We start from the raw sequence: 15956 nt of genomic DNA, 5'->3' as shown, positions 1-15956 counted from the left end.
TTCGGTGTGAGAGCCAAATGATTCGCGTTAAGTGGCGTCTGAAGATGCCTTCACGACGCCATAATTGAAACTCGAAGGCTCTCTGTTAACCCTACTGAAATTTTTTTCACATGTCTAAACATTCCGTAATATTTTTCCCTCGTTTTTCAAACTTGTTTTTTTCTGTATATTGTTTTTTTTTTAAATTTTAAGTGAATTCACTATTTTGCACTTCCGCCTCGTGCCTCGCTTTTACTCGCAATCGCCAATGTGTTTTTGCTTGGCATTCACAACCAACCCCTGGCCAATCCCATGTCTACAGAAATCTATAACAGCAATAACGTTGCTGCTGCGGACATAGCTAGTTCCTGCCTAAGGACTGCCTGTCTTGCGCTGTTTCGTGCGCCAGGTCCGCTTTCGGATGGCGGAATTAGCTACATTCTGGTGGTGATATGAGATGAAATATTCTAACCAGTTTGGGCGAGACGCAGGAATCGGTCTGCGAATCCAGATTAAGCTCGCCTCAAATGTCAACCTAGCACCACCGCGGTGGCTCAGTGGTTATTGTGCTTGGCTGCTCAATCCAGATTAAACTAGATTAAGCTCGCCTGAAATGTCAACCTAGCGCCACCACGGTGGCTCAGTGGTTATGATGCTTGGCTGCTCACCCGGAGGACGCGGGTTCGATCTTGGCCACGGCGGTTGCATTTCAATGGAGACGAAATGTTAGAGACTCGTGTTCTGCGCGATATCAGTGCACGTTAAAGAACCCCGAGTGGAAATTTTCGGAGCCTTCCACTACAGCGTCCCTGATTGCTTGAGTCGGTTTTGGACGTTAAACCTCACAAGCAAACCAACCAGCCAACCATCAAATGTCAATCGGTTGTGAGGGGGAGGGGGCGCACTACGTCCTGGCTTGTCTATAATATTGTAACACTACAATATTATAGGACCTGCAGGGCGACCTCTCTGCTTTCCTTTCTAAATTAAACTCTCTCTCGCGCGCTCTTCTCAACGTCTTAAGAAACTATTCGTACGGTGCAGTACAACAGATTAGGAGCTTAAAAACGCATGCTTCGAAGAAAGCGTTTTGCAAGATGTGCTTCGAAATTTGCGTCATGAATCGCGCTTCTGGATTCTCGCTCTAAATCCAAATGAGCTGAGCAGCGTTGTGAAATCCTAGTGGCGTGCCTTCAGGAGAGGCGTGCTGGTGGACTCCTTTTGGTTGGGTCCGGAACCAATTTGAAGATTCAGCTGTACGCTTCAACAGCTTGCGCATTCCGCGCTGACCGCACGCCCCAGTTTCGAAATGTATTTCGGTTGTGTTTTCGTTGTATTGAACTGAATCGGGATGCCTGCATATATGGACGGCAGTCGCAATACGCTGCATGGCAGGTTTAAGTTCCACCCCCAAAGGTTTGAAAATTGTGCATGTGGGCGATTACGCACGTTCTTCACAGGCCCTGAAAACTGAGATCAAAGACACGTCCGAGAGACAGTGACCCAAAGCACTCGTGATGCGTGACCGACGGGGCTTTATTATGGAATTCAAGAAGGTGGGAGCAACACCCTCGCAGTAACGATCTTCTCTCGGGTGGATCAAGGTGCAATGGGCAGCTGCACTGAATAATCAGCGAGGTGAAAGGTAGACTGCCCCGCAGAGCCACGAGGAACCTTGAATGAAAAAAAATTAGCATTTATTCGAGGCTGCAGCCGCGGTGCAATGCGATGGTAAGTTAATATCTACGGGTAAGAGAGTGCATTCCAAGGAAAAAACGTTTGAGGAGGCCTCCAGGAGAGCGGAGGCGATTAGAAAGTTTGCGGGGGCAAGGCGACTGCAGCTCGGTATGGACAGGGTTAATGGAGGTCAGTACGAGAACCCTGCCGTGGACGTATTTAGGCTGATGATGACGTGGCGCGATCGGCAGAGACCTCGTAGTCGTCGCATTACCTCTAACGTCAACATGACGGCAGGGGAATGCAAAGCTCCTCGCAATCCATTACAAAATATCCGTGCAATGGGCCGTGCCCAGAAATTAGGCGCAATCGCAGCTTCTCAAGGGGAAGTTCTTTATGAACGCACTTTTTTTTGCATATCGCGAGATCGCACTTTAACAGTCAGTACATCCGCAGGTCCCCCACGGTATGCTGGGCGTTTTCTGCCATGTACGCGTACTGTCAAAAACTCAACCTCGTCGGTTTTCTATGGTGGTCTTATCTTGGAAGAAAGGAACAGCGCCGACTCATGATAATGGACGACAGGGGCGCTGGTTAACACCTATAGTTCATTCGAAGACATACGCACAAAAAATTTAGGGGGCACTTTGGCTAAAGTGCTGCACGGCGAAAGCGTTTCCTGGGGCACAACTTATTTTTATTTACTTTTTATTTTTCATAATTTTTTCATTTTTGCTCCTTTTCTGATTCTTTTTAAATTTTATTTTGATATCTTATTTTTATTTTGTTTGTAGTTTTGTTCATTTCCTTATATTTGTTTTTTCTTTTTCCTTTTCTTGACTGTATTCCTTTTATTTTATGAAACCCATGCATTCACTATAACCTTGAGCCTTCGTGGCGGAGTGTAGCGTCTCCGCTTCAAATTCCAAAGGCACTGGTTCGCTTCCCCACCCTCGGCGCAGTTTCTTTTTAAACAGTGAAGCCGAAAGGCGGACAAATCTCCCGACGCGTCTGTCGACACTGCTGCCGACGCGTCTGCTAACGACAGTATGAGGCATTGAAGGCTTTCGCCTTAATATGTAGTTTATGGGTTTATTGGTGTTTAACGTCCCAAGGCGACTCTAAGGCTGTGACGGACGCCGTAGTGAAGGGCTCTGGAAACTTCGACCACTTGGGGTCCTTGAACATGCACTGAAATCGCGCAGTACACGGGCCTCTATAAGTTCGCCTCCATCGAAATTCGACCCGTGAGGTAACTTATTAGCTGAGTTACCACCGAAGGCGGTGTAACGGGCCGAATATATAATATATAAATTCATAAAACCGATAAAATTAAACTAGACGTGGCGATTTGAAACTGTAAGTACGAAGCGAATGATGGGCGGCGAATCTCATTGCTTAGAGGCGTGATAATAAAATGAATAGAGAGAAAGAGAAACACAAGAACAGAGGGAAAGCAGGGAGGTAACAAAAGGGAGGCAGCAGCCGCGGGGGATTGAGTGGTTATGGTGCTCGGCTGCTGACCCGAAAGACGAGGGTTCGATACCGGCCGCGGCGGTCGAATTTCTATGGAGGAAAAATTCCACAGGCCCTTGTACTGTGCGATGTCAGTGTACGTTAAAGAACCCCAGGTGGTCGAAATTTCCGGAGACCTTCACTACGGCGTCCCTCATAGCCTGAGTCGCTTTGGGACGTTAAAAAGCTCCATAAACCATGAAACCGTACACAAAGGTACGCCCAATATACTACTCTACACGTGGGAAAGGAAGAGAAGGGAAAGAAATGGAAGGAAGGAATGGGAGACCAGTTTCGCATGTGTCCCTATGTGATAACTAAAAAAAGTGGCTAGAAGATTAGGTGACAACGTACGAAAAAACTGTGCGATGGGAGGCATGTTGCCACTTTCGAGATTGGCTCTTTTTTGTAGGCACATAAATCAACGGTCCGCCATTGTTTCGAATTTTGCCGCTTTTATTAGACCTTTACACAACATCTGACACTGACTCAGCAAGTCACCGCAAGACTAAATATTGAGTTTGCACCTCTGAATAAACTCATGCTGTTAATGAGCGGCTGCGTCCTTCATCATTATCGCCCTGTGCCCGCGCTGTTCCTTTCTATCATGTGCAACCAACTGGCCCGTAGCAGCACCTTTGAGAGCCGTTTTTCTACTCGGTGCGAGCACAGGACGTGGTTTAAGTACAACACTTTACTACTCCATTCTCGTCAATGTGTTCTTAATAGTGTCTTACGATAAAGCGCAGCTGACGCAGAATGAGAAGTGGTTCATGAGAGAACTGGCCTTGTGTTCCTGCTTACCGAGCGATTCCAGGCACTTACGCCCTTCCGTCATTTGAGGCCTCGTAATGACGCTTTTGCATAACTTCAAAGGTGGGGTTTATAGGAGGTATTGCATACGACTGAGGTTTTCTGTCTTCCTAACCATCACATCACCAGATACTCAGTTCGGACTCGTTTAAATGTACTTATATATCTACGTGTGGCATTTGACTAGGGCCCACCCGACTCAGAGCCGCAAGCTACTGTGGCCTTATTGGATACACTGCATCCGTTAATGCAGTTTTACTGAATTAGCTTTTAAAGTCACCCAGCCTAAAAATCACACGTCATAGAAGTCATTAACGAGGGTGAACAAATAGGAAATACACGAAAACAGAATTTGTTGGGGAATAGGGGAATGACAGGAAGTAAAGAAACCAAGTTTTGTAAAATGAACTATGCACTTTTCTTGTCGGCCATGCAGTTCGGCTGCTTTTGCATCACCATTTTTCTCTAGAAGGCGAGAGGAACTCCTGTCCACGCACCTCGAGAGCTTAAGATAACCCACGTAGCAAGATGGAAGGAAGCTCCTGGTGCTATCTGAAAAAAGGTGTCAGTTCTACCTTCCGTGGGGCATGTATAACTGTTGAAGCTTAGCCTCCAGGAAACCCCGGAGTGCCACATTAAATTCGGTGGTCATCACCTGGCCGTGAGGCCGTCAGGCTCGGAAGTCGTTGGCGCAGAAGTTCCGGCACCAGGTGACGCAGCAGGGGAAAGGCATGGCGCAGTCGAAGTTGGTGCGGCACGGGGGAGCTGACCAGCTGAGCCGCAGACACTGCCACACGGGAATCTTCTCGGGACACGTCGTGGAAGCTGCAAAGCATCATCAACCCGTTAGGATTACAATGGTCTGTGCAAGCGCAAATGGCGACCGCCTTCTGTTAGCAGTCGACGGCAACCGGGGTTACGAACGGACTTGGGATACTACCTCGGATACAGCCAACCTTATTATGAAGGCCGTAACAATAATATTTGCGCTGTACTATACGGGAGAACGTGGGGCTCTTAATGGAAACTTTAGTCAACCAGCGAATGCAGCAACGCTGATTTTTGTAATCAATTGGGGTAGCACTGATAACGAAAAAAATTCAGGGGAGGGGGGGGGGGGGGGGGGGGCACATTGTTGATCTAAAGTGCGGTGAGGCGAAAGCCTTTAGCACGGTATTGCTGCTTGTGGCACTGATGTGTGGTTAAGATTTTAATTAAGTGCACAATTGTTTGTGAATCTTAAATGCTGGAGACACTGGAGGGCGTTTGGGAGGCGTCCGTCTGATTCGACGCCTTTCTGCAAACACTCTCCAGCGTCCTAGACAAGGACAACCACATATGCGTCGGCAGGAAGTAGCGTAGTACAACCAAGTCATTAACATGCCGTGTCAGTGCAAGTGTTGCTGACATGTTTTACTTCTTTGTACCCGTTGTGAAAATGCAATAAAGAAAAAAAAGGAAGTAGCGTAGTAATTAGCACGCTCGGCTGGGGAACGGAAGGAGGGTGGTTCGAATCCCATCGTGCACAAAGATTTTTTTCTGGTCTGACTAGAAAAAGCGTGACACCTCTGCTGATAACCTTCTGTCGACAACGATGAGGCATTAAAGGCTTTCGCCTTAATAACAGCAGGAGCGGTGACATTAGGATAGGTAGAAACAGTACTACGATAATGATTTTTTTTTTTTTTGACGCAAGGGTATCTGGGGCGGAAGAGTGCCATGACATAAGACATTTTTCTTCTTCTCTAAGTGGGGTCAAAGTCCTATTCCCAAGCATTTCACCCTAAGGAAGCCGAGCAACAGCCCAGGATAGTTTGTACACATTGTATCAACGGTCAGTGCCTCGCGGCACTGGGATTCGAACCCCGCACCTCCAGCATGCGAGGCGGGTGCTCAAACCACTAAGCCACCGCTGCGGTAGTAACATTACTACTTTCACATTTGAAGGAGTTGCATTACGTAAGAGTAATATGCTATTAGTAAAACAGGACTTGGGAAAGTTGGATTGACATTAGGGAGGGCTACTATTACATATAGTTTAGTGTGTTAGTACTAATAATAACAGTGGCATAGAAGCAGTAGAGGAGCGGCTGCAGAAGCGCCAACAACCACAGCGGTTGCAGTACCAACAGCAGTGATAGTAATATCAGCAGCACTAATCAAGGCAAGAGCAACAGTTGCGGTGGCAGGTGAGTATAGTTGCAGCTGGCAGCAGTCACGTCACCAGCGGCATGAGGTTACCTTCGAAAAAAGGACACAGGGCGTGACTCTAATATTACTGCCAGGAGAAAATAGCAGCAACATGAATAATAGCCGTAATGTAATGTCAGTTGAATGCGCATTGATTAGTGGCCTCAATACTTTAGATAGTAGTGGGCGTAATGTTAGAAGTAGTTACACTGTAGTGTTAAAATGCAAGCTGTCGTACCATAGGAGTAATTATCGCTACTGCTGCCCCATGGATAGCGCCAAAATAAGCACTAGTTGCAGCAGTACGGTAGTGGCACCAGTGATACAGGTTACATAACTCGCAGTGGTTGGTTGGTTGGTTTATGGGGTTTAACGTCCCAATGCGACTAAGGCTATGAGAGACGCCGTAGTGGAGTACTTGGCGATTTCTGTGACTGTCAGTACGTCCTCCCACCTGTGTGGTACACTGGCTTCCTCAGGTCGTCGCCGTCCTCGGCCATCGAAGCCCGGGCACACAGCAGCAGGGCGAGAAGCAGCTTCCAGCGTTTCGGTCTGTGAGTCGGTCATTCATCACCTCGCATGCTCCGTGAATACAAACAGCGTCAGGCAGGGAAGCTGGGCGCCTTTCTGATATCAGCCGCCATTTGAGCTCATTTAGCGAGTGACAAGCCTAAGAGTATACGGTTCGCTATGTAAGCCTGCGCTTTGACATGCTGAGTCATTGCTCGGGGTTACTTACGTGCAGCGCAGTACAGCAGACCTGGTCGGAAGAGCCATCTTCATTTTCTTCTTCTGCTGTCCTTGCAAGGGCTAGCCTAGATGCCCCGTACTTTATACACGTACATTTTAGGTTAGGTTCATGGGGTTTAACGTCCCAAAGCGACTAAGGCTATGAGAGACGCCGTAGTGAAGAGCTCCGGAAATTTCGACCACCTGGGGTGCACTGACATCGCACAGTACACGGGCCTCTAGAATTTCTCCTCCAAAAAAATCCAACCGCCGCGGCCGGGATCGAACCCGTGTCTTTAGGGTCAGCAGCCCAGCGCCATAACCACTGAGCCACCGCGGCGGCACGTACATTTTGCTTCCAGGGCGACTGCGGGGTGCGATAACTGGTAGCTCTGTAGGACTTGAGAAAGACGCTTTGCCCTTGCAACCTCTGTTCATCACTACAGTGTCATTACTCATTAGCATCCACCCAACGCCGTCAGATCACTCCCTTAGCGCTTTTCTAATACTCCTGAAGTGATTATTTCATTGTTTTAACTCTCAGTCTTCCTTTGGAGATGGCCCTAAACACATTGACGGTGGTGTCTATTCGATCTCTAGTTAACCACACCGGATATTTCGTGATTGTTGTTATGCGCGTGAGTGTTGAGGAATTTTTCGGAGTTAGTAGCGCGCTCTCTTTTAGTCGGCTGCAGCGCAAAGAAGGCTTCGTGTTATTTTATACAATGGGAAACGGTTTTTTGAACTACAGTCGCACCAAGCACGTGCTGAACGGTGCCAACTGGGCCAACGGAATAATTTCCGAACTCTAAGAAATCGTTTGGGAAAAAGCTGTACTTTTACTGCAATATATTCACGATGACATGCACTAGCACTGGCCAGTGCTGCAGGAAATTTCACTTCAGGCACAGCCGTCATTTGAAACTGCTATGGACGAAATACACTGTGCCTAAGAAACTTTAAATGGAAGAAGTTTCTAAAAATATAACCGGATTACCAATTGTGTAGTTGGCATTCAGCCGCACTGTGACCTTATCACACGCCGAAGATTCCATTAAAACTCCTAAAGTAACGAAGTTCCATACAGGATGCAAATTTCGTTCTGTGAGCAGGCATTTTACGTTATTTACTTCAACCTGCAAGTATGTCCGGATCGAGGATCTTGGTCCATCGATCATTCTTGAAGTGCAGGTCTCTCCGCTTCGGTGTATTACTTTGTTCTTGGTGTGCCCGCCCTCGACGGCATGTTTTTTTGCCTTTCATTGAGTGTCAAGCACGACCTCATTGATATGCATCTAGAAGCTGGAACATCTTACGTTAATAAAGCTTCAAAATTGGCCTGTTATGGAGTGCAACATTGGTAGACGAAAATTCATTAATTCGAACACGAGCTGAAATACTTTAATTTACAGAATTTTTCTCGTCCCAGCATACTCTTCGCTCATTTATGCAGTCCGACGCGCTCATGAATATGCTGTGAACTTGACGAAATGGATGAGATCACCGTAATCCTCTGTTCTTTACTTTAGCTTCAGTGCTTTAGAGCCAGCTCAAGGCTTTCCCCCGGGTAGAACTCAAAACAAGGTCCCCGAAGCGACTGATTCATTCCTTGACAGGTCATCCCGCAAACAATCCTGACTGCGACAATTAAATTTAATTATACAGGCAGATCTTCGCAGAGTAACGGCGTTCGTTATTTTTGGTTATTACAGATCCTTCACCGCAGCGGCAAGAGCGCCTAAAGCTGTGAACTTCGTGTTATAATTGCACCTTTTATGTTCTAGAAGCATTCCTTCCAAACGAATAGATTGCGTTCTGCTATGGGATTCTCGTAAGACATAAGAATGATAGCTGAGGATGGAAAAAAACCAAGTGCGCTTCTGTTTAACACGGTAGACTTTCAAGCCTGGAAGGACGTTTCATCAGCAGGATATGCAATATTATATTTGGGAAACATGAAACCCTGGTGCCGTTTCATGTAACGAGTCCTCTCGTTTCCTTTGTCCCTTTGCCATTGGCAGCTCCTCCAAGTGCAAGTGAGGCTCATCGGGGGGATGACGTCATGGTGATGGAATAAGAACTTCTTATGATACTTCTTACTCCCACTCCCATGGCGCGCTGCTAGTCCAGCGCCAACTCCGGCAAATGACGACCTTTCACGATCGAATCCAGTCTCAGAAAAGGAAACCGTGTGGTGATTGCGCAATGACTTGGCAGATTCGGGTTCGCGCGTCTTTGGGCCAGACTGGGCGCGGCGGCAGAGCCGAGAGCCGTGGCACCGCGACCACACCGTCCGCGGCTGTGATTGGTCGTCTGCTTCCCGGTGTGATATTGCATGCGTCGCAGTTGACGGCATGACCAAATGAAATTAAACGTTGTATAAAACGAGCCCAAATATCCAGTGGCACTGCAGTATTTATACTTGTCTGCTACCCCGCCGCAATGGCTGAGTGGTTACAGCGCTCGGCTGCTGGCTCGAAAGACGCGGGTTCGATCCCGGCCGCGGCGGCTGAATTTCGATGGAGGCGAAATTCTAGAGGCCCGTGTACTCTGCAATGTCAGTGCACGTTAAAGAACCCCAGGTGGTCGAAAATTCCGGAGCCCTTCACTACGGCGTCCCTCATAGCCTGAGTTGCTATGGGACGTTAAACCCCAATAAATCAACCAAACCAAACCTATACTTGTCTGCATGAACAAAGAAGCGCTGTCCATCAGAGGTCCAGTACACCGCGAACTAAGACATAGCGGCAGCACCCCTGAATTTGCCCCTGCATTCAATAGTGCAAAATCCCGTCCTTGAGCCGCGAAAGTTATATCGCCCCCAAAGACGATGCGTCATGCACCTCTGTGGAGAGTACTGCAGCCTACAGACGTCGTCGTGAACCTCCCGCAGAGTGCTCTCAGTGCAGAGCATCATTTCCGTAGAGGAAACCATATCAAGGGTCATTAGACGCCTCGGGAGGTTGCGAAGGCATCTGGCATGCTTCGAACAGGACGTGCCGCTTCCCCTTGGAGACCTCCTGAGGCAATTGATCTAGAACGGAACGCCGCTAATGCAGCGCGACCCAGTCCCGGCTTGGCAGAGTTTCCGGGCGGGGTGAGCACTATCGCTCTACGACCACAGGCACTGCCGCTGCTGAATACTAGAAACCTTCCCGCGCCCGGAGATTGGCAGACAGCTGCCAGACTACTATTGGTACTGCGGATGTGTGAAACAATCGCCGCGTTTCCTGGAAACCTACTGAGTCGCGCCCATTCCTACACGCTACGCAAGTGTATACAGAGCGCGTTAAAAGTTTCCACGCCACTGTTGCATTTACGACGGACTCGAACATCAAAATCTCCGTATGGGATAGGACAAAACTCTTTCTCACCTGAGATAACCTCGGTAGCTCATAGGCGTCGTAAAATGTATAGCTGAAAAGTAGAGTCTGTGGCCTGGAAACTTTTGAAGCGCCACGTACACAGGACTATTACAACCGTGTAGTTAACCCTTACCGGCGCAGCTTGTTAATTTTTTTTTTTGTTGAAATAACGGTTTATTGGTCTCAAAAAAGTACACAGAAGATCATAAAAGTACAGACGAGGGTCCGAAAGTCCAAGGCTGTACCGGGACCCCCGATAAATCAATAATACAAGAGATGATTACAGCATAGTTAGCGGAAATTATGAAATAAAGAAAATATAAAATCAATACTCCACCACAAAGACAGAGTAAAAATCACAATAACGCAGGTAATATACATAAAAAGAGAATAACACATCAGCATTTCAACAAAAATACCTTCAGCTTATTTTTGAACGCAGGCAAGGAAATGGATGTTTTTAGAGTGGGTGGCAATGTATTCCAAAATGAAATTGCTTGAAAAGATGACGTCGATTTACCATAACTGGTATGGACTTTGGGGAGCATAAAATTGTTTCTTGTTGCAAATCTGGTAGGGTTGTGATTGATCAGCAGGATGGGGTCTACAAACTGAAAATGTAGGGTGCTGTGTAGTAACCTGAAGAGCATGATTGCAAGGTGATACTGGAAAAGCTGAAATACTGGAATTTATTGTAAACAAGCCTCTTTTGTCCGAAGTAGTGTTTTGAGAGATCAAGAGAGCTACACATTTGTTTACGAAAGCCTGACACCAACAGTTAATTTTTTACAGGTGCGTGAAGTCAGAGTGAGACTAAACGCTAACAAAATTGGAGGGGGCACTTAAGCTCCGCCTTAAGGGTATCATGCGATAGCTTTAATGGGTTAATGCCCGTATGTGCAGAATTGGTCATTCTCTACTCAACATTCATAGATCCCTGGGAGTCCTCATAGCACTCCTGACGCAGTGGTGCAGCGGTGAAGAGATGCGCCACTGCCCTTCTATGACAGCTGCTACCATCGGCGTGGAGGCTAACAAAGAAGGTACAGCTTAAGTTAAGGACAACGCAGCGGGCTATGGGAAGAAAAATGATAGGTGTAGCGTCAAGATATCGGAAGCGCGCAGAGTGGGTGAGGGAATGAATGCCGGTTAATGGCATCCTAGTCGAAATCAAGAGGAAGAAATGGGCTTGGGCAGGGCATATAATGCGAAGGCAAGATAACCCTTGGTACTTAAGGGTAACGGAGTGGATTCCAAGAGAAAGCAAACGCAGCAGGGGACGGCAGAAAGTAAGGTGGGGGGATGAGAGTAAGAAGTTTGCGGGGATACGGTGGCCACAGCTGGCAAGGAACAGGGTTATTTGTAGAGACATGGGAGAAGCCTTTGCCCTGCAGTGCGTGTAGTCAGGCTGATGACGATGATGATGATGACCGTCGGCGGGACTTGGGTTCGTTGGTTTGGTTGCGACCCAGGTTGCTCTTCCCGAGCAGCCTCTCACGATTAAACGAACTGCCGCCTGACACTGTGGGCAGGTTGCTACTATGTATGCATGTATGCATGCATGTATGTATGTATGTACATGGTCTGTTCTGAAAGTAGTAGGACTCATTTTTTAAAACAAAATTTATTCAAGAGAATAGTACAAACGATTACAATTTTTCAAGGTAGCACCCTTCCGCACCTACACGCTGCTGCCAATGAGTTTTACAGTTTTCGTACGCCTCCAGGAACGCCTGGACCGGAATGCTGTTTAGCTCCCTCGTCACGGCCTGTTGAACCACCTCTACCGATCCGTGATGTTTCCCCTCGAGCGTCGATTTTATTCTCGGGAATAGAAAAAAGTCTGGCAGGGCCAAGTCGAGGCTGTAGGGGGGCTGAGACAGCGTTGCCGCCTTGTGCTGGACAAAAAAACGGAGTCCTCATTCAGATGACGAAGAAGATCCTACCGGTTGGCATTTTCCTCCTCTGACAACACTGCCGGCACCAACTTCGCGCACGTTTTCCTCATGGATAAGTTTTCTGTCACGATTCCAAAAACTTGGGTTTGAGGAATGCTCAAGTCATCAGCAATCATTCTGATACTCATTCTACGATCACTGTTAAGTAAATGTTTCCCTCGCTACACATTTTCGTTGGTCTTGCTGGTCGAAGGGCGTCTGAAGCGGTCGTCTTCCTCCACTCTTTCCTTACCTTCTCGGAAAAACTTGTGCCACTCAAAAAACCTGATCTGCCCATGGAAGCGTCACCGTAGGCCTCCTTAATCATGTTGTAAGTCTCTTTGCCTGTTTTACCAAGATTTACTCAAAATTTGATCGCGTATCGCTGATCCAGTAAACGCTCGACGATTCTGCGTGACGAGACGTTTCGACAGGGGTTCACACTACAAGCGACCTCCTCTCTTCAACGGCCGAGAGCCGACTGCCGATTTTCCCCAGCATTCCCAATATCCCCCTTCAACGATCCTGCACGCGCAGACCACCTCTCGTCCGCCCGTTCGCCCAGGAAAAAACCAGTCCTACTACTTTCAGAACAGACCCTGTATGTATGTATGTATGTATGTATGTATGTATGTATGTATGTATGTATGTATGTATGTATGTATGTATGTATGTATGTATGTATGTATGTATGTATGTATGTATGTATGTATGTATGTATGTATGTATGTATGTATGTATGTATGTATGTATGTATGTATGTATGTATGTATGTATGTATGTATGTATGTATGTATGTATGTATGTATGTATGTATGTATGTATGTATGTATGTATGTATGTATGTATGTATGTATGTATGGTTGGTTGGTTTGGTTTATGGGGTTTAACGTCCCAAAGCGACTAAGGCTATGAGAGACGCCGTAGTGGAGGGCTCCGGTAATTTCGACCACCTGGGGTTCTTTAACGTGCACTGACATCGCACAGTACACGGGCCTCGAATTTCTCCTCCAAAGAAATTCAACCGCCGCGGCCGGGATCGAAACCGCGTCTTTCGGGCCAGCAGCCGAGCACCATAGCCACTGAGCCACCGCGGCGGCACGTATGTATGTATGTATGTATGCATGCATGCATGCATGCATGCATGCATGTATGTATGTATGTATGTATGTATGTATGTATGCATGCATGCATGCATGCATGCATGTATGTATGTATGTATGTATGTATGTATGTATGCATGCATGTATGTACGCATGTACGTATGTACGTATGTACGTACGCATGTATGTGAAGTCAAGGTTAGTTTATTGAACAACAATAATACAAGCAAAATTATTATTTGAAGTAAGTACTCTAGGAGGTCCCATGGTTAAAAACCGTCAGGAGGACCTCCTAACACAAAATAGGTAGTTTAAACGGGTACTAAGACAGTGGTTGGTAGTTACAAACAACGATAAAAGACAATCATAAAATCGCGTATGTGCAAACGAAAGCAAGGAGCATTAATCAACAAAAGTGAATCAAAAAACGGAAAAAAACATACATTAGGGTACACAGAGTTAGTCCATAATTTGCAATTCTAGAAAGAAGATAAGGAAGGTAAGGAATATTATTTTCTTACCTTCTTTCCTAGCGCATGCATCGGGTCGGTTTTTTTTTTTAGGGAGGGGGAATGCCGCGTTTCCACCAGCAGCCGCTGGGCGGCTGCTCTTCGCAAGTCGCGTGCACCGGCGAGTGAAAGAGGCAGAAGCTCGGTCTCGGCCTCCTCTGGGTGCTGTGCTCTTGGCTTGTTCTCCAGTGCCGTCCAGGTCAACCCCCATTAAAGTCTTTCGGTTACGAGCCCCAACGGCAACGTAGCAATATACAGAGACTGCCGTATTTATCTGTCCGGATATTGCAATACTACTATGCGCCTTCTCCTGGACTTAACCGAGCGCAAACATTAGAGTTTAGCATATTATTATCTACATTCTTTGCGATGTAATCAGACATCAGTGCTTGCCTGAATTTTTCGTAACTACTGAATACCTGCTGGCGCCGACGGTACAGTTTTTGAAAATCTTGTCTTAGCCGCCGAGACAACTGGCTGTACCCCTGATTGTTGGAGGAGCAGCCGATAGGATTGCGGGCAAGTTGTGCGATTTCTTGAGGGTGTCCTTTAGTATGCTCGTTAAAATTAAGGTTAAAAGGGAGATTCATTGCTCTTCTTGCTAAAACGCTGTAAAAATATAAGAATAAGCTTAAAACAAACGAGCAACTCGCCCACCCTCCCAGCCGAACTTTCGGTTGCTTTGTCATCCAGCAGGTGAGCAGCCAATCAACTGAATGGCTCGCGTCGGATCAACTGAGTGGCTCGCGTATGCAAAAAATGCACTCGTAGCTGAGTGCAGTTTGTCCTTAATGCTATAGATTTCACAAAAGTTCAGATTTTAAGAACGTCGGCTATGCCTGCTCCCGATTAGGCCTGTATACACTGCGCACAGGAATTTTAGAAAATCCCCACAGATACGAGAAATCCCTCGTAAATACGGAAGTCACTGTAGAAATATCAGCGAGACGTAAAGTGCGGTGAATAGTTACCTGCGATGTCTTTGTGCATCACTCGCGAGCAAATAATTAAATAAGGTAACCGTTACGACCTTACTCCGGCATGACCATTAACTGCGTAATGGGTTTACTGCAGTATTTCTTCCGGCAGACCCCAGAAAGAGTTTACAGTTTATCACCGTGCGACCACTGCGTGCATAAAGATATGTTTCGTCGTAGAGTCACTGAAAGAAATATTGCCAAGTACTTACGCTCTGTCACGTGATGTCACGCCCCTGGTCACGTAACCTGACGCTGACGGCCTATGCTGTGCATCTGTACAAGTACTCTCGTTGTAAATATCCAGCATGGTCGTGCAACGCGCATTGCGCATCGTCCATACCAGGTAAATCCTTTACCGCGAGGCTATTGCTTGGGGTGAACAGCGGTGTTACATAACTTTCCAGCTTATTCAAAATTATGTGTTCGTACGTCGTGTTTCTTGCTACTTTAGAAATATTTTGTATGCTGCCGATTGCGAGTGGTGTTTCTGTGCTTTAGTTCTCTTTCTTCCGCCGCTGAAAATTGTGAAAATAAAATAAACTGTTTACTTTTTTTGCGCTCGCCATATCGTAAATCGGCAAAAGCTAGTTGTGCAAGGGCGACTATCACAGCACAGAACTTCTGTCACCCGGTGTAAGGCTGTGCACGACTCAGGACTGTTTCTCCTGTGCTGTCTTCAGCTCACCACACGGCAATTAACTTCAGGAATACTTATATTTAATTTTAGCTTCATATAATGTTACGATTCCACATTTCCCTAACACATTTAATCCAGGCCTTTCTCGCCACTTCTGTCAAGCTAGCGGAAGCAAGAACTCATCTGTTATTAAGTATAGAATGTGTTCGGGTTGGTTTTTACCAATGGAAACCCTTGTGGGCGCTACATAGTGAAGACTAGACACAGATTAAGGAAGGGCAAACAGCTATGAAGTCAATGAGCACACATACGTGAGCAAAAGGGAGAAGTAGAAGCCACGTGGAAGCCAAATGAAGTCGAAATAACGACGTAACCACATCGTTCGGCCTTATTTGTCTCTTCTTAGCCTGTGTCTAGTCATCACTAAGCAGAGCGCGCAAATGCTTCACTGCACTAGTCCGTTTCTCCACACTAACAAAGGCACTTGACCCTCCATCCAGGGTCCAAGCAACGACATGAGGC

General features: G+C 46.8%; 1 protein-coding gene across 1 annotated transcript; it reads right to left on the bottom strand.

The window, feature by feature from the left end:
• Positions 1–1569: 1569 nt before the first annotated feature.
• On the bottom strand, positions 1570–6951 carry LOC149334846 (uncharacterized). Its single transcript, XM_089553678.1, has 4 exons — positions 6914–6951; positions 6629–6726; positions 4640–4809; positions 1570–1653 (listed from the first exon to the last, which is right to left on the bottom strand). Exons 1-3 carry the CDS (start codon positions 6949–6951, stop codon positions 4655–4657), a joined length of 291 nt encoding a protein of 96 aa, XP_089409804.1. The 3' UTR covers positions 1570–1653; positions 4640–4654.
• Between the last annotated feature and the right edge of the window lie 9005 nt (positions 6952–15956).

Source organism: Amblyomma mixtum, chromosome 7 (genome assembly GCF_055824585.1).
Source record: "Amblyomma mixtum isolate Tamu chromosome 7, ASM5582458v1, whole genome shotgun sequence".
Classification (NCBI taxonomy): Eukaryota; Metazoa; Arthropoda; class Arachnida; order Ixodida; family Ixodidae; genus Amblyomma; species Amblyomma mixtum.
Note: the sequence above shows the minus strand (reverse complement) of the source record. Positions and strands in the feature narration are given on the sequence as shown.